We start from the raw sequence: 19,440 nt of genomic DNA, 5'->3' as shown, positions 1-19,440 counted from the left end.
CTGAACTGCCACCTACCTAGAAAAGGCAGAGGCCTCCTGACTCAGAACTGCCCACCTGGTCCTCCCGGTGTGAAGGCGACGACCCCTCCAAACGGTACTCGTGGGTGCGAAGGAATTAACGCAGCTTCCCAGGGTGCAAGCCTGCTGTGGGGCGTTAGGTGCCCACTGGGAAAACTGAGCCCTTCAGATGGCCCTGGTCAGACTTGGGGAGCAGCCCTGGCAGGAACATACGGTCCGAAATCCCGCTGGGAAGCTCGGCACACGGCTGAGCCCGAAGGCCGGCCGCACCCGCGTCCGTGCGCTCAGCCAGGGAAGACACTGAATTTGCAAGAGTCAAAGGCAAGGCAAGTGCAGATCGCAGAGAGCCCCCCAACAGCTCCCCCGTGCGCGGGACTGTGCCCCAACACACGGAGCCCGCAGATCGGCGGGCCACGTGACCCAGGCTCCGAGCGACTCCTGGGTCAGTCCACACAGGGGAAAAGCCTCCGATGCCGAGCTGCATTCGGCCACGGGGAGCCCCGGAACCGGATAATGTCCAGACTTTTCCGGATGCTCACGGTGGGGGACCTGCAGCTTTTCACGCGCACACTCTGCTAGGTCTGGCCTCTGCTCGGCCCCTCCCTGTCCCCGAGCACCCTTATGCAGGGGATGAAGGTGGGGACAAAGCCCAGGCAAGAGTGGCGGAGGAAGGCCGGGAAGACCCACACTCAGCAGGCCGGCTGCCCGGTGGCCCATCCTCAGACCCACTTAGTTTCCGTTTCCTAATGAATGACACGCACGACCGAGTATACGACCCCGCCCTGGCACCAGCGCCCCCCAGAAAGCCGTTCCCCGCGTCTCTGCTCGGGCTCAGCCCGCGGCCAGAAAGGACGCCGCACTTACACGCTGGGGCGCGTCTGCGGCCGTGAGTGTGCGGTCTGGTCAGTGGGTCCGGCCACGGGTCTGGAGCCCATCCCGGAAGCAGCAACAGCGCCCATGGGGGTGGCCGCCTGGAGAGGGGGCGGGGGGAGAGGAGGATTCATAGTCTGGAGAGAGAGACAAAAAAGAAGAAACAAATGATTTATGCACATCTTTCACATCAAAGAGGAGGGAAGAGGAATCAGAAACCCATGAAAAAAGAATCATGAAGCAGCTGCCCTGTGCAAAAGCCTCCTTGGAAAAGAGACCTCTTTGTTACCCTTTAAGATCTTAGAGCCACAGCGACCCCTTCCCCAAACAAGTAGGTCATCACACCTGGGAGAAGGGAAAGAAAAAAAATGACACAACTGCGTGTAATTTTAAGATTGATGGCACTGTTAAGTGCAAACCAGGACCAGGATCCAAATGCCTTTCAAGGGGGCGGCTATAATGTCACCCTGCTTGCTAGGAATTAATTTGTGATTGTTTCAGCAACCCGAAACTTAAAACACCGCGGAAAACAATTTAGCTGCACTGTATCGCAAACCATCCCCGCCAAAGAAAATTTCCTTTGATGCCTGGTTTCCCAAAACCACACACAATAGCAAGCCACAATCACTGGGCCATTGTTTTTACCTTTGTTTATTCTCTTCTTAGCTCTGCCAGCTTTTGAAATTTAGGACTATCGAGGCTGGTAATCTTTAACAAGTACACCGCAAGCAGCTGCTGGTTCCTTTATGGGCTCTGCCTACAGGACTCCGTGCCTTTTCAGAATCAATGGAGCAATTGTTACCTTCTGATCTATACACCCCGGATAATTCTTTAGGGTCTGGGTACCGAAACTCCTGGGAAAACAGGCACACAAAGACCTGCCCAAACCCCTACCTCGCCTGCCCTCCCCAAATCTTTGAACCATTCCACGTAAACACCGAATCAAAGGAGAAATAAGGAGGCTGAAGACTGCCCCTTGGGAGGTGTGCGTGGCGTCTCCACATCAGCTTAAAAGAAGAAAAAACCCCACGGTTTCTAAACAAAGGGAACAGCAATTTGTTTCTATTTTTGGGGAAAAAAATTTAATCTCATCAACATTTCCTTCATCTGCCTGTTAATGTACACAGTTCCAGAAACAAAATCAACTGAGTAGAAAAGGATATCAAATTTCCAGACACACGCTGCAACTGTTTCACACATTATATTTAATTTTTCGACCTCAGAGAAGGCTTTTTCCAACCCTGCAACCGCGGCAGGACACCCAGTGCAGGACAAACGGCGCATTGCGGTCCTGGGGCGGGCGGGGTCGGGGTGACAGTCACAGAGCAGGCCACCCTGCGCCCCGGGGCAGCTCCGGGGAGGCACGCGCACGGGGCCTGCAGCCTTTACCACCTTTAACCAGGAGAAAGCCAAGCACTCATGCCGTTGGTCTCAGGGACAAAGTGGAGACAAATCGAGATAATCCTGGTAGAAGACTCAGCGCACGTGACCCAGGCAGGTCCTGGGCAAGGACACTGAACAGAACAGCAGCTGGAGGGCGTGAAATCACCGCTGAGCCGTCTCCTCCAGTCTCCCCAGGCCTCACCTCAGAGCCGCGGAGCCGTGGGGGGCAGGTGACACAGGGGACAAAAGGAGCCCAGGCCACCCACCCCTGGAATCACTCAGAGCAGAACCAAGGGCCCACTCGGCTCTCTGAGTAGAATTCCACTGGCAAAGGGAGGAGAGGAAAACTGTCTGCTGCATCTTCACGTCAGTGACACAGAGGCGGTACTAAACTGGCCCTATGCGGAAAAAGGCAAAAAAAAAAAAAAGGAAAGACCATCTAGGGACCTGATAAAAACACAGGCCACGCTGGTGGTGACAAAATGTAAGAACACATGACCTCTTATAGTTAAAGAACGCAGTAAGGGAATGTTTGGTGTAGGTGACTTTTACAAAGAGTGAGTCAGGAGGCATCTGAGATCTGGCACAGAGAGGAGGGTCTCGAAGATACCAACGGTGGTGCTGCAGGCAGAATGCAGCTCTCTCCCTCACGGGTGGCGCTGGTAAAACTGGGCAGACTTCTCCCCATTGCTGGGCTGCGTATCTTCGGAGAAATGTGCACGTGCGTGCGCGTTCGTGGCGGGATAAGCACACAGGAAGACTAGCAATTACACTCAGGGTCCCCAGCGTGGCTGCCCCCTCGGGCCAGTCAGATGCCAGGGCCCCAGCGTGCCCAGGGCCGGGCCGGCCAGGAGGTCCCGTGGGCCGCCTGGGGAAGACCCCAAGCTGAGAGAATCTGGGGACGTGCACGCGCGGGAGCAACTGCATCCTCCCGTCACCGCACGGCTGGGAGCCGGGTGCCAGGACACACCCTCCTGCCGCAGCAAAGGCACCTGCGGGCTGCTGGGAGCGCAGGACACCTCTGGTCACGACTGCGTTCAGAAGCCAACACCACGCCTGTCACCGCCGTCACCAGACACTGATCTAAAGCAGCAGGGCTGGGAAGCGGGCCCGTGCTGAGCCGCGTGGAGGGGCTGAGGGCCAGGGGAGCGGGGCCGGGCCTCCGGGGTCCAACGCAGGGGACCGGACATCGGCCGCGCTGTCGCTGAAGCGGGCCTCTGCTTGTGCTTCTGCAGATCCAGACCCTCTCCTACCCTCTCCACGGGGCGATGGTCTGAGGCCTGAACGACGGTCTCTGAATAATACTTTGCTTAAAACCAGGGCTCGGGGGGGCAGGGTCTGTGGTGGGAAATGGTCACGTTCGCCCCGCCCAGTTTCTGTCCCCGACCCACTGATCTCTCGGAAGAGACAGCTTTACACCGTGGAGGACGCCTAGGGTTTGGGGTCAGAAACGCAGATTCTAGCCCCGGCTCAGCCTTTAAGGGCCACCCCCGGGTTCCCTCCAAGAAAGAAGTGTCCTGTATGAATGACCGGTTCCAGGCCACCGACGGGCCACATCCGCTAGTGGACACTGAGGGAGAGTTCAAGGACGGACTGTGGTCCCCTCCTCTCTCCCCTCCCTGCAGCCAGCCCCGAGGTGCCTGAGGGCCAAGCTCCACGAGGTCCTCCCCCTGGGCGAGGGCTGCAGGCCGCTGACCAGGAAAGCGCTTTGCCTGGATGGAGCCTGGGGATCTGACGGTAAAAGGTCCATGTTCTTTCCGACCTCTTTCCGACCGTCCTTCACGTGTGTCCTCACGTGTGCCCCTCCCTCTTCTCCAGGGTAGAAAAGTGGCCGCTGGCATAGACTTTGGGCATTTCTGGGTCCTCCGAGCAAAGACCATGTAATATCCCCCAATCCCGTCATCATTTCTTCCTGAACATCCGATTCCAATGAACCCACTTTCAACCTCTCTCCAGGGTCTTCCTGTGCCATGAACTCACGCAGGTACACGGCCACCGAGGGGACAGCAGGAGGGGCGGCTGGTCATCCCTCCTCGGGGCAACAGTGCCACCAATTCCCAGAGCACCACCACCTGCACACGGCCACATGTGTGCAATTATGTGAGTATTCTGCCTTTTTTAAACAATGAGTAGGAAACAGAAAAACGGAAGCACTGATAACCAGCGATTCAAAAAAACACTCAGGTGTCAGAATGCAGTAAAATTAAGAAGATGGAAAAGTGAGTTTTTCACCTCATCTGGACACTCCCTGGAATTCAGTCAGTCACTCGTGGGCACAGCTATGAAGAAAAGAAAAAAAATTAAAGAGTATATTTAAAAATGCCAGAGACAGATGCTTGGAAGATGATGTCAGAAGGGGAGATGTAATTAAGAATTTGGTAAATTAAAAAAACCTCTCTGGGAACGGACTTTCTCTCACCAATTGCCTTTGACGTGTGAGGAGACACACCCACACCGTTCACTGACTTTGCAGAAATGACATCCAAGGGGTTCTCAGCAGCAGCAGGTCAGGGAAGCGGCCCTTCTGGCGCCCTGGGCACAGCGGAGGCTCCGGATGGCAGCTGCTGTTAGAACTCACGAGGCTGCAGAGTCAGAGACCGTCTCGCTGTCTGTCCTGTGTCCCCGTCACCCAGCTCTGTCCACGGGAGGTAACGGACCCTCAACGAGGGCTTCACGAACGAGAAAGCATCCTGTGCGCCTGCCGCCCTCAGGGCAGTCTGATATGGATCAGGAGGCCTTGGTTCCTGAGATGCCAGGGCCCTTCTCTGTGGTCGCTATGGAGGTTCTGTCCATGTCCTGCCCCCATTCTGGTCGTCAGAACTGCTGCCGATTCCAAACGCTTGACTTCTGCTTCTCATGCTGCCAAGCTGGGCGGTCCCGTCCCTACATCCAGAATCCTGCCCTGACCCTCCGGACCCTCCCACCACGGGCGCCAATGGACTCAGTACGTCTTGGCTATCCTGAGAACATGACATCATTTAATTTTGTTTCTTTAAGTACACACACACACAAACACACACACACACACATGCACACACTTGTTTTAGTTATGGTTACCCACTGTTGGGTGCAATCTGATTTCAACTTGGCCACAGACTGTATCTGGCCTTTTCTGACCTGGCTACCTTGTGACATCTTGTAGCTAAACACCTCTCAGCTGGTCCAGAGGATCAGGGATCACCCATCCCTTGTTTCACAAGTTCTTCCTCCACTGTGCACAGGACACGAGAGCAAGCTCTTCATCCTCGCCCCTCACAGAATTAGCTGGGAAAAAACCCTCCCTGCCATGAACAGTCTGATGTCTGAATGAGATACATGTAATTCCAGTTTTGCTTCTATTATTAGATATTTAACATTTTAACTGTTACTTGTGAGATGCACAGGACAATATACTCATAATTCCACTCTGAATAAAAGATTAAAAAGTCTCAACTTATGAAAAAAGTGCTAGAAATAATGTTCACGTCCAAGTCCAGCAGAGGTACTTATCCTAAAATCCACACCGGGAGACTGCCCTGGTGGTCCAGTGGGCAAGACTACACGCTCCCAACGCAGGGGGCCCGGGTTCGATACCTAGTCGGGGAACTAGATCCTGCATGCACGCCGCAACTAAGACCCGGTGCAGCCAAAACAAATAAATAAATAATTAAAATAAATAAATAAAATAAAATCCACACCAGGAAAAGCCTGGTTTCCTTCCCACCACGCCGCCTACGCTTTGCTGTGATCGCACTCAAAGTCTTGGGAAAGGTTTCACATTTTAAACAGGACACTTGCCAGGTTGATGGAAGACACGGAGGGCACATGTTACTGAGATTTTTCCACTTAAACCTAACATATTAAATCCAAAGCATTCCTGCCAGCCGACCAGGGACTCTGAGATCTAGAATCTCCCGGGATGACAGGCGACAGATCTGCTTATAATTAGTTTTCCATTAAATGGAATTGGCATAGACGAAGCATTAATAAACCATCCTCTTGCTGAACATGCAGGCTCTCTTGTATATCCTGGGATGAAATGGCTGAATGTAAATTAATTTTTGTGTGTTCATGCTCTCTCGTGACCTGTCGCATCTATATGCCCTAGAGTGTGCCCAGCTATGAGCAACTGGCCATTTACTGTATCGTAAAATTGTCAGCCCACAAGGGCTGACACTCAGACAGCTCTTCGTCTTTTCCACTAATTAATTTTTCTAAGATAGAAAAGTCAGTCTTTTTTCCCTTAAGAAATGAAATCAGAATTTTTCCACGTGAAGTAGTCATCTGGAAACGGAAACTCCAACAGGTTGTGAATGTACTGGGGTGGGAAGGGGAAGAAAGGGAGGGAGGGAGGCAGGGAGGGAGGGAGGGAAGGGAGGAAAGGGTCTTCTCTGGGGATGACAGGGCATGAAGATTGGGCAACTTGGCTCTGGTCAAAACACCCAGGGCCAAGAGAACCTCAGGGGAACCACCTTTTCATAAAAATTACCTGACTTTCACCTTCTCCCTACAGGAATCAATGCAACTTCTCCCACCCCAAACAGCTGTACAATCAAGGAAGCTGTCATTGTTCCAGGAACATTAACCAAAAATTTTAACCTCTAACCGGAACTTATTAACTTCCATTTAAGTTCAGGAACATGCTTAACTTTATGAAAAGCTTTCAAAAGTCTACATCAAGCTAGGTACTATATATCCCACCGTATTTCAAAGTCAGCTTTCAATTATTCATAAAATGTATCAAGGCAAAATAAATACACCATAAGAAAACGAGGCAAAAGGTAAATGAGGACGATAGGACCAGATGGACGCAACAATCTGACTAACACACTGTGAGGTCCTTGCTGGGGGGTGAGGGGAGGTGCAAATCTGTCTGTAAGCAGCTGAGCAGAGGGAAACAGAATCTCTGCAACATATATGAAGTCCACAACCTGAAAACAAGCCAGCACGGAGAAGCCTCCGTACTCCCAGTACAGACAGTGGAGCAAACCCCAGCAATGAGCCAGACCGACCCCCGGGCTCTGAGGAAACCAGCGGGCATGCTGCAGCCGCCGTGGCCCTCTACACAGGCTGACGCTCTTCACCGTCACCTCCCTGAGTCCCAGGCACTGCCGCCTCCCCGAAGCAGATACGATTACTCTCACATTACAGGCGAGGACCAGAGGCTCAGAGAGGCTGAGTGACCTCACTGCCGTATCACAAAGGAGGGGCTGGGCTGGACCCCCATCACCGACCACACTGTTTCCTCTGAGAGCATCACACTGGGAGAGATTCTGTAAAGCAAGCCAAGGGCTGGGGTCCACTGGGGAGAAGGGATGTGGTGACCTTTTCTATCCTCATTCAACTCGGCCCTGGAAGAAACAGTCTGAAAGTGTAGCGAGGCAGCGGCCTGGACGAGAGAGGCTGGTTCCTAGCAGTTCCCCTGCAGGTTTAGGAAACATGGATTTTAGCCATTGTGTCACTGCTTCCCAAGGTCGAATTTCTTGTTTCTTCCTTTTCAATTTTCTCCCCACAGAGTTCTTCTCTGTATCAGCTTCCCTCGACTGCCCTCACTCTTCCTGTTCATTTCCCCGTTGGGCTGTCTGAAAGCACTCAGCAGTTTTGTTCAGACTCTGTCTGCAGGCTGCGGGGCTTTCTGGAGAACTACACATCTGGTAACCTCCAGGGAGGCCAGTCACACAGACCAACAGAAGACCAGGAACCCAAAAGGGGAAGTGTAATCGGAGACAGGAATCCACGCATCGCGTGACCCGAGGCAAACCATACGGCCTCTAGGATCCCAGCTCCCTCAGTACTTCGATAAATACGCCTGGTCTAGAAACCCAAAAGAAGCAAAGGTTAAGCCTTCAGAAAATCAGGCTGACCTTTAGTGAAAATTAAAAGTACTTCACGGAGCTCTTCCTGTAGCCTCAGGCCGCCGACCCTTGCCATTAAAATAAAGTGCTGGCTACCGGCCTGAGACTTTGTGATTTTTTCCTAAAATGAATAGAGAGAGAGAATGAGAGATAGAGACCCCACCCTCAACAAGCGTCATCATGAGCTGTGGTGTCAGGAGGGGGGCAGCCAGACCACAGGGCTGTGTACCTGCGAGCGGCAGGCACGGGGGTCCGGGGTGAGGCGGTGGTGCACACTCACCGAAAGAGCGGCCGGGTAGGGGGCCTCTGGCGGGACCGTGGACGAGGGGCCGGTGGTCACTGGGCTGCTCGGGGGTGGGGTCACAATCAACCCGGTGGTACTTATGTGGACCTGCCAAGGAAAAAAGAGTGAATAAAAGAGGATGCACGCACAACAGATGAGACCAGCTAAGCCCTGGGCACCGGGTCACGGCTAAACATCCAAGACCCGCAGCTCCCATCACTGGGGGAAGGCAGAATCCCCTTCAGGTTATCCAGCCCAAACGTACTGAGGCCCTAATGTGTGTTAGAGGCCAGGGAGCCCCTTGATAAACACTGGTCACGACAACATTTCATGTACAGACTCCACGGCTGCTGGCCTTCCTGACGGCCGCTGCCTCACATGAGTGCTGCTGGGACCAGCCTGGCCTGCAGCTAGCCCATTAACACCGTCCCGAGGATCCCGTTCCGGTGGGTTGTCTTGAATGCTCATCAGTCCACCAACACGTTAAATCTACACAACATGCTTAAGGTATCGTGCCATCTTCAGGATCATTTCTCATGACTTGTACCCTTCCATGGGGATGCATAATTAAAATGCAGCTGCCCGGACTGCTGATCGCAGGCAATTATTTACAAAACTTCAGGGAACAGGGTCAAGCCAAACTAGCTGTTTTCAAAGATGTCTTATCGGGACTTCCCTGGCGGTCCAGTGGTTAAGACTTTGCCTTCCAATGCAGGGGGTGCGGGTTCGACCCCTGGTCAGGGAGCTAGGATCCCACGAGCCTCGGGTCCAAAAAACCAAAAACATAAAAAACAGAAGCAATATTGTAACCAATTCAATAAAGGCAAAAAAAAAAAAAAAAAAGTCCACATCAAAAAAGAAAAATCTTTAAAGAAAAAAAAAAACAGGTGTGTTATCCACGACACTACCCAAGATTAATTCACTAGAAAGAAACAGTTATTCAGGTCATTTCATTGCAGGTGTTCGGCTACCTGATCAATTTCGCTCCCGCTGCACCCCTGGTGTGACCACAGACGGAGGGCGTGGGTTCCTGCACAAATGGGAAGTCTTTCCTCCACCATTAAAGGAATGCGGCTGGCTGCTACCTTGTCTCCCCAGGAAACAATGTTCCACCAAAATTGCTGGGCTTTTTTAACAAAAACTTAACCCCAAACCTAGTTTCCTCAGTCCCAATAATTAGGAAAAAGATTATCAGGACAAAGAGAGGCTCAGAGATCAGTTCCCAGACAGCCTGAAGGGACTTTCATTTCCTGCCAGGCAAGGCCCTGCCGAGGCCAGGATAATCAGCATCCCAGCACAGAGCTGATTTTCACAGGTCAAGTCTGAGCTGCGTGGAATCCACATCCTTGTAAAGCTACACCTGTACCTGGCAGCTCATACACTGACTGAACCTAAGCAGAGCCAAGAGGCACCTCCACAAAGGCTCTGCCCCAAACCTCAGTTTCTGTCTCTCCTGTGCATCAATGTCTATTTCCACTCAATTTCTTTCTCTTTTTTTTTTAAATTTTATTTAAATTTTATGTTTATTTTTGGCTGTGTTGGGTCTTCGTTGCTGTGCGCGGGCCTTCTCCGGTTGCAGCAAGCGGGGGCCACTCCTCACTACGGTGCACGGGCTTCTCATTGCAGTGGCCTCTCCCGCCGCGGAGCACGGGCTCCAGGCGCGTGGGCTTCAGCAGCCGTGGCATGCGGGCTCAGCAGCTGTGGTTCGCGGGCCCTAGAGCACAGGCCCAGCAGCCGTGGCGCACAGGCTCAGTTGTTCCACGGCATGCGGGATCCTCCCGGACCAGGGCTCGAACCCCCGTCCCCTGCATTGGCAGGCGGATTCCCAACCACCACGCCACCAGGGAAGCCCTCCACTCAATTTCTAATGAGCCGCACATGGATTTTTCATCCTAGGATAAAACCTAGAGGCCTCTAGCTATCCTATTCAAGAAACCTGTTTGTGTACGTACTCTGATGCAAGTTGGCATCACAGAAAAGACGAGTCTTTCTTCGAAGATAAATGAGGCTCCGTTCAAAGTGCACGCTGTTACCTAGGAACCTTCGGGGTGGTAAAAACTCACCAAAACTCAGCTTCCAGGGCCTGACCCTACAAGCCACGGAGGAAGTCCCAACTAGTGTCTGACGTCTCTCCAAGAGCCCCAGACCGGGAGGCAGGGTGATGAGCTCGAACGAGCCCGTGAACTTGGACAGTCACGTTGTGAGGGCGTGGGGTAGACCGGAGGCCGCCTGGGGTCTCTGCCCGCACGGCCCTGGATGTGGAGGGCCCTGCAGGCCCCAGTTCCACGCGGGTAAAGGAAGAGACAGAGTCACCAAAGGATGACTAAAGGCAGAAGCAAGCGGCAGGAGTGGCCGGGCCGCGCGGGGCAGGTCCAGAACGAACGCCCTGAGCAGGCGGGGCAGGCTGGCTTTCCACCGCGCTCACTCCTTCCTGTGGGGCTGCACACTGGCTTGGTTTCCTCCCCGGGGAAGGGCTACGTGGAGAGTGGGGAAAGCAAAGAGGAGGGAGTGGGTGGACCTTCTTGCTTCCCCTGAAGCTGCCGGCAACACAAAAACGCTACAAAACACTGAACGTCATGAATCACTCCTGCAGCTGGCAGAGGGCACAAAACATCGAGGGTGCGGCCAGAGGAGCAGACAGACGCCTAGCTGCTTGTGACACCACGTGCTTTACAGACGCCCATCACAGACATCTGTGCACACCTGTGCTGGGGACCTGCCTGACAGCACAGCCTACAAATCACCTTCCGGTTCTCGCATCTGACGGTGCCAGAGTCACCAACACAATAGCAAGCAAGCTGTCTGCTCCTTCTGTCCTGCAGGATTTCGACGTGACAGTGTGATCTCTAAGTGCCATCCGGAAACACGAAGACGAGCCCGGACAGGGGAGCTGACCCGCAGGCAACATCATGGTGGCCTGACCCCCTCCACGTGGCTTTCGTTCGGGTGCGAGAGGACGAACGTTCACTGCTGCAGGCCCCGTGCTTTGGATTTTCTCATCAAAGCAACCAAACCGCGTGAAGCAAAAGCAAGAAGGACACGAGGCTCAAAGCAGGAGACACATCCAGCCTAGGGCCCGTCACGTCTACAGCAGGTCCGTCCTGGGTTGGGCCGGGCTGGTCCTGCTTCACTGTGGCCCGGAGAGCCCGGTGACGGGCCCAGGACCCGGGGCCGGGAGTGCGCACTGGAGCCGAGGCTGGAGGACCCAGGCAGCGCTGCAAACCTCTCCCATCTCTTCTAGAAATAACCTCTCCCTGAGGCAATATGTCAGCACTGAGAACAGGACCTGTTAGAACACGGGGAGGCTGTCTTCATGGAAACAGAGAGGAGCCCGAAAGTTTCCTCAGCTACCGCGCCCAAGACACAAACAGCCCCGCCCTCCCGTGCCCACGCCCAGCGCCGTGCCCGACACCGGGGTCTCTGGCACAGACGCTGGGTGACCCGCCTTCCCCTCCACCTTCTCCACGGCCACAGACGGCTGTCCACACCTCCAAGTCTGTGCCCTGCTGAGCCGCCCCGAGTCCCAGCAGAAGCTCATCTTTTATTTCAAGAAAACGTCACTGTGAATGCTGCTGAGGTCACAAAATGAAAAACACAGTCCCGCGACCCGATTTTCCATAGGGAAGAGCCCTTGTCACCGGCCCCTCCGTCAGAGCCCCCCCTCAGAGAGGGACCTGCAGCTTTGACCCCTCCAGGGTCACCCCCCTCGTACTCCTTGCTCAGACCTGGAACCGGGTCTATTTCCACAGGCTTGATCCCTTCCTGGTTCTCCTCTACACACTGTCCAAGTGACTCACTCACTCAACAAATGTTTATGCTGCTTACTGTCTGTCTGACGCTTGGGAACAGCAGTGAACAGACAAAAGCCCTCTGCACTCCTCCGTGTGTGTGTGTGTCCACATGTGTATCTCTGTGTGCGTGTGCGTGTCCGTGTCCTACTTCCCCTGCAGGGTCATGTGCCATGGCCACACCACCTAAAAAAACGCTGCTGAGCCACAATCCCATTCAGAAACTACGAGATTCAGTGTGGACCTGCAGGACGGGGTCAAGTGGCATTTCAATAACCTTGGTAAGGAATGCCAAACGCTGCACTGCACATTTTTATTCCGTGGTCCTAAACAGGCATGTATGAACCTGTGTAGTACATGTCTGTTTTTACAAAGCACAGGGAATGTATATAAAACCTGCATGAATTTTAAGATGAAACACAAGACTTGAAAGCAGTGTCTCCCGCTGCGGCAGGCTGCTCAGGACCCGGCTCTCTGGCCTCTGGTGGTAGAGGACACCGCTGTCCTCTACCTGGGTAACCGCAGCTGCCTGTGACCTGGGTGGCCCCCCGACCCGGGGCTCAGTCTGCCCACAACTAGGGTCTGACGCACAGAAGCCCACGTCTTCTCCGTCCTGGGTACACGGTGCGTGCACGGCGCCCAGAGCATCTGTAAGAAGGCACTCGAGACCTGTCTGCCAGATGAATTACCAACGTTCCCAATCATCGTGTGTATTTTTACTAACACAAGAATAACATGTAGCTATGTCTTAAGGCCATGGAAAGTCTTGATGAACTAACAAGTTAAAAAAATAATGCTAGGCCAATTTCTAGTTTAAACTAAATGCTTCTTCCCGTCCTTTCCCCGTAACGCCGACTGGAAGCCTGAACACCACTGTAAGTGACACCGACGCAGGCAGCTGCAACCCCACACTGTGACCACGGCACCTCCAGTTTGGGTGCCAGGGGGCGAGAAGGCTCTGTCCCGCTGAGTGGGGGCCGGATGGGGAAAGCACTCAGCATGACTGAAGCCATCTTGTAATTGCCGCTCTGCCCTTTGGAGGTGACTGAGCTGACCTGGGGACATCCAGGCTGGTTCCCCCCCCCCCCCATTTCCACCCACAAACGCAGAGGGCTTTGCCCTGGGAGAGCTGCTGTCCCCCGAAGGCTGACACCGCGGTGGCCCCGGGGCTGGGCAGTGTGGGTACCTGAGAGGGGGCGCTGCACGAGAGCCCGGCCAGCTCGCCGATGCGTGCAGCGGCCGTGGGGTTGCTGGAGCTGATGAGGACCGGGGGGCTGATCTCCATGGAGTGGCGCTGCTGGGTGGCCTGCGACGCCTTGCTGGCCGTGGTCAGGGAGGTGAACGAGTGCCGCTTCTTCGTGTTCTTCTTGGCTTCGGGCTGCTTGGGGGCCGCGCTGCTCGGGGCAGCGGCCGGGGCGCCCTCCCCAGCGCCAACGCCCCCGGCGGGAGGCTGGTCCCACTCGATCAGCTGCTTGGCCGCCGAGTTAAACTGCAAACCAGCAGAGGACACGAGAAGGTCAGGTGACAGGTGTTCTCGACACCCTTGTATCTAAAGCTGAACATCATCACTTTAAAGTTTGCAGGTGCAAGGACACCTTTTTCCCCACGCGAGATGTCTTTTCTCTCAATATGAGGATTGCACTGTACGTACGTCACAGAGAGATGCTAAACCAAGGACAAACAATTCCAGTGCAACACCAGCAAGATCAAGAACATTTTTTCCCAAGAATCTTCAGAATATCTGATTTGAAACGTCGCCAGTGACAAATGAAGATTTGTTTCGGCCCCTGGGGAAATGCAGAGAACAGTGAGGCGCAGGGTGCGGTCGCATGGGCAGCCTCTACTGCTTGGTAACAGCTGGGCTCCGCTCAGGGCCGGACCTGCAGGGCAGCTTCCGGCGGTGACTGTGGGCAAGGCCGTCACCGTGGACCCGGCACACTTCCACGGGAATGAACGCCCCCACCTCCCCGTCCTGGGGGGGCCTTCACAGAAGTGTCGGCAGAAACTCCTGATTACTTTTGTCACGTCATGTGCCCGTGATTTCCCTCAGCTTAAATTTTGAATTGTAACACGCTGAGACCTGAAATCCAAGTCCTGCTGCCAAGTGAACTTGGCCTGATTGAAAAGTTGTCTGAGTGTAAAGTCGGGGCCCGACGGTTTGTCAAAAGCTGCCCACGGGGTTGGGAACGCCAGCAAGAAAGAACACAGGGTGTTTCTGTTCCCTGAGGTCAAATACAACATTTCTAGAAAGCTTCCATGACAAGCAGCCGCATATGTACTTACCCAGATAGTACAGTAACGGGAAACATCGGGCATAGTTTAACCCCTTAACAACCATGAAGATGAAAAACAATAAGTTCCTCAAAGAGAATTGGGGAAACATTAAGGATAGTGGGGATCTTCCCATCCCAGCACTTTGCAAATGCCTCTTTGATCAAATGCTCTTTTCGCACCTAACTGGTTTACAACTGTGTCTCCCCAACCGTGGACGAGGATGTCCTCCCAGAAGGATGGAAATCCTGTCGCGATATTGAAAGATGTGAACTTGCTCTGGCACCAGCGGCTCAGGAAGTTGGTGACTGAGCCCTGAAGCCAGTGCTTCCAGATGAAAACCGACTAAGAGGGTTCCTGCGGCTTCCTGAGGACCCGCCGTCACGGGGCCTGACAGCTTTTCTATCACAAGCCTACCCCTCCTTCAGACCACAGGGATTCTATCCACGTAAAAACTTTCAAGACTCGCGGGCAGTAACGCCCCAGTGATGCCGGGTGATGCCCGAGTGCCAGGGGCAGAGGGAGGGGAATCATGACTCCAGCGGGTGTTAGGGACGAAGGCTGGGCTGCCGGGAAGGGGCGGCATTTGGCCCGTAGACCCCGTATTCACAATGCTGCCTTGGTCCCAAGAGAATCATATGCCCAAGGAAGCAAGGCCATGCTCTGTTTTCATGGCAGGAGTGGTCCAGACCTCAGGACAGAGCAGCAGACTGTGTGGGGCGAGGGTCCTTGTTCCTGCACAGGCTGGGGACGAGGGTCTGAAATTGGAGCAGACAGACCGTCCCTTCATTCCCCTCACCCCAAACCCATCACCCAGCGAGACGGAAGACCAGGACCGCGATGCCAGAGCTCAGGGGTCTGGGCATGCCTCCTTCCAGGGTGAGCTCACCTTGACAGGAAAGCAAGGACCCGACGGCTTTTCATGGAATTTCGAGGAACTCTGTATGAGCTCCAGTGTGGCTTTCTTTCCACGACCTTCTCTAGCCGCAGCCCCTAAGTTCACCGTCCACCCACAAAACAAATCTGTGCCCGAAAACACCTTCCTCCCAGCCCTGGGTGACGACTGGCTGGTAAGACTCAGGGTGGATACCAGGCCATTCAGTAGCCTGGAGCGGAAAGCAGGTACCAGCAGGATTTGTCGATCTTAAAACTGTAAATGTCCCTTTTTGGGAAACCCTGAAATTTAGAAGGAATTAGTCTCTGAGAACTATCCGAAGCATAAATAAACACAAGAAAGGAAATACTGACATAATAATAGTAATAACAACAGTAATAACAAGGCAATTTAAGAAACATCAAGATACTTTCTGTGTGTGCAGCTGGCCTCTTTGCTAAAGAGAATACAGTCTTTTTAAAATACAGTACTTAAATTTTTCTAAAAGTGAGCAAAAAAATTTAATGAGAACTAAGTTGAACAGTCACCGTTTTATATAAAGCTTTGCAGAGGAATCGGCCTCTAGGTTCTAAGTATCAGAGGCTACACACAGTAGGTCTGTGCAGAGGGACCTTTTCTAATTCATAACCCACTAGGGTGTTTGTTCCTCAACACGATGGTTTTTCAATAAAAGGCAAATAAAGGCTTTAAAATATATATTACAAAAGTAATACATGTTCATTACTTTAAACAGGAAATAGTGTAGATTTATGGTGAGTAAAAGGTGACGGGCCTCAGCCAGGTTCTGCCTCTGTCTCCTCCACCGACCTGTTTCCCAGTTCTCTCACGCTCGACAGTTTGGAACATACCCTTCCATGTACTTTCTATGATGTTGTTAACTAAGCACCTGCTTCATTAATTTTAACACAAATGCAACCAAGCAGCACATACATTCTCTCCTCTCACTGCATCTCATGAAAAGCCCTTCCTGCGAACAGAGCAGGCTGGTCGCGTGGTACCCGCTGCATCCCCCTCTTGTGCATTCTGCCCGAACAACCATATCTGCAAGGCAAACTCCCAAAAGGGAAGCTGTCAGGTCAAAGTGTAGCCTAAAGCATTCTTTGAAGGATACTGCCTAACTGCACTCCAAAAATGTGTCAGTTTTCATCATCTCTGAGAGCGAATAAAAAGTCCCTGTTGCCCACATTGTTAACAGTGTTAGGTGTTACCATTTTTAAAAATCTCTATCAGTTACAGTGTTAGGTGTTCTCAATCATTTTTTAAAATCTCTATCAGCTACAGTAGTGTTAGGTGTTACATCTATCAATTACGGTATTACATGTTATCAATCATTTTTTAAAATCTCTATCAGTTGAAGAGGTAATTTGTATTTTCTTTTAATTTGTATTTCTCTATTAATGAGATTAAGCATCTTTTTTCTTTTCCTAGGATTTCCTTATTCCCACACTTTATCCATTTTTCGATTGAGTTTATTTTTCTTAGAGATTTATAAGTGCTCTCTATAAAGTACAAAAATCATTCTTTTATATACTACGTACGCATGTATGTATATGAATGTGTATATATCTCCATTAAGTTAGAAACATTGTTCCAATTCGTTTTTTAACTTGATATGTTTGTCATATATACATTTTTCTTGGATGTGCAAATTTATTCACCTTTTCCATTATGGCATCTCAAGCTAACATCACGCTTTAAAAATCTTTTTTCTACAATCATATTTTTTTTTCATGGATATATGTTCTTTTCTTCTAGATTACTTATTTATTTATTTATTTTTGGCTGTGTTGGGTCTTCATTTCTGTGCTAGGGCTTTCTCTAGTTGGGGCGAGTGGGGGCCACTCTTCATCGCGGTGCGCGGGCCTCTCACTATCGCAGCCTCTCTTGTTGCGGAGCACAGGCTCCAGACGCGCAGGCTCAGTAGTTGTGGCTCACGGGCCTAGTTGCTCCGCGGCATGTGGGATCTTCCCAGACCAGGGCTCGAACCCGTGTCCCCTGCATTGGCAGGCAGATTCTCAACCACTACGCCACCAGGGAAGCCCTCTACAATCATTTTTAAAAATAAAATCACTTTTCTCCTAGTATATTTATGGTTCCTCCCTTTGTCCGTCTGTGTCTTTGAACCACGAGGATGTTTGGTTTTGTGTAAAGACTGAAGCAGAGACAGTGCGTTCTTTCTTCCAGTGGCCCAGCAGCTTATATAGCATCCATCGTCTCCTGCCAGCTCTGAAAAGCCACCTTCACAAGCCAGTGTCAAAGGGAGAACCCTCTGCTGCACTGCCAGGCCCGGTGCCCAGTCCCCAGGGACAATGCCACTGGGTGGAAATTCATGCCACCACCCCTTCAAAGTAGAAATGAGTGTCTGCCTCACTTTACAGCCCTCTGCAAAGTGTTTTTACACAATGGCAATGGGGAATTTGCTTTTCCGTCAGTCTTCCATTCTTCCCTGCAATTTGCGTAACAAGGCTTTTGTTTTTGGATGATCTAAATACAAAAGCAAGCTTAGTCTTCATTCATAAAAGGAGACTTCCCCACAGCAGAGGAATAAACGGAGAGACTGAAGGGTGTAGTCAGAAGTCTCTTTAATGGATCCGGAAGCCTCCCCCAGGTAGCAGCTCCATTTAGGCGTCTGTAGAGATGTGCTGAACGAATAAAGACGTGCTGCCCTCTCAGAACCATCGAGGGAAGGGAGCACTGCCTCAAGACCAGCACTGTCCCACCAAAGTAGAACAAGAGCCACAAGTGTAACGTGAAATTTTCCAGTAGCCACATTTTAAAACATAAAAAGCAGCAGGTAAAATTAATAACGTATCTTACTGAACATACGGAAGACGTTATCCCTTCGGCATGTAATCAGTATAAAGTTACGGAGACAGGTACGCCCTTGGTTTGGTATGAGTTTTGCCATCCACTGGGCACTGGCCACCCGCCTGCATCCCAGCTGGGACGGGGCACAGCGAGAGTGTCCCCGGAGGCACATCAGGAGCTCACGGCGGGGTGGGGGTGGGGGGGGGGGGCGTCTCCTGAGGTTCATCAAGCGCAAAGAACATGCGGAACAGGAAGGACACCGACACGCACCTCCAAGCTGCATCTCTGCAGCGTCCTGAGCCCGAACGGCTGGCCAGGAACACAGCACTGCCAGCCCCACGCACGGCAGGACCTGCCTCGCGGACCAGTCCCTTACCTTCCCCTCCGGTGGCCCCGGCGATTGGAAAACAAATACGCTAGAATGTTCTTTCCCAGGTTTCTGACTATGAAATGTAAGGGATGAAGGGAGGGAGCACGTCATCAAAAGCCTGAAAGAATTTTGCTTCAGGGGAGCTGAGGAGAGGACCATCCGAGCCTGGAGGTGAAAGGCCCAGGGGGTCTCAGGCCCCCATCCTAACCGGCTGAGGAACAGTGGGGGCCATTCGAACGCCCCGGATTCAGGTTTATACACCAGGACAGGAACCTGTCCTGTGCACCCAAGGGGCACGGGGAAAGCGCCTGTCACCTGCAATGCGCCACACGAATGTGGTTTACTCTCACCATCACTCGAGGCCCAGCCTGCCCTTCACCTGCCCCGTCGTCGCCTGGGGGGATGCGGGTGTGTGTCTCCTGTTTCTCAGACGTCACATGAGGCTGGACTTGGCGATCTAGAAAGTCTTACGCCCATACAAGGGACAAATGCCTTTTCTCAACACCAAACAGAAAGACCCCCTTCACAGTAGGCAGAGGTCGAGACCTCGGGTCCACGGTGACCGGAGTCAAAGCTCGGGGAGACCTTCCCTCACCCGTACTTTCTCTGAGTGACTGTTATAAGCGGGGCGCAGTGCCGGGCGGGGGGAGAGAAACATCCCCTCGACTCGGGAGAGAAGAGGACCAGGGAAGCGGCACCTGGGTTTCTAGCAGTAATCGGGGGCTGTGCTGCCATGTGTCTGCACAGCTGGGGCAGGTGAGTTCAGGGGACGCCGGCAGCAACGGTGCATGGTTCAGTAACCTAGGGAGGGTCTCTCTCTCTCTCTCTCTCTCCTCTCCCCCCCATTCTCTTCTCTCCCCCTCTCTCTCTCCCTCCTTCCCTCCCTCTCTCCCTCGCCCTCTCTCCTCTCTTTCCCTCTC

General features: G+C 52.7%; 1 protein-coding gene across 3 annotated transcripts in view; it reads right to left on the bottom strand.

Annotated features, from left to right (window-relative positions):
* The window catches only part of SH3RF1 (SH3 domain containing ring finger 1), a 162,420-nt gene that overhangs the window by 25,394 nt on the left and 117,586 nt on the right, over positions 1-19,440 (bottom strand). For all 3 annotated transcript variants that reach the window (XM_068552924.1, XM_068552923.1, XM_068552926.1), the window contains exons 5-7: positions 13,363-13,665; positions 8,386-8,496; positions 883-1,025 (exon numbers count right to left, since the gene is read on the bottom strand). In XM_068552924.1, coding sequence (XP_068409025.1) covers positions 883-1,025; positions 8,386-8,496; positions 13,363-13,665 — 557 coding nt within the window. The remainder of the gene's footprint in view (positions 1-882; positions 1,026-8,385; positions 8,497-13,362; positions 13,666-19,440) is intronic.

Source organism: Eschrichtius robustus, chromosome 10, assembly GCF_028021215.1.
Source record: "Eschrichtius robustus isolate mEscRob2 chromosome 10, mEscRob2.pri, whole genome shotgun sequence".
Lineage (NCBI taxonomy): Eukaryota > Metazoa > Chordata > Mammalia > Artiodactyla > Eschrichtiidae > Eschrichtius > Eschrichtius robustus.
This window is presented reverse-complemented; position numbering and strand designations above follow the sequence as displayed.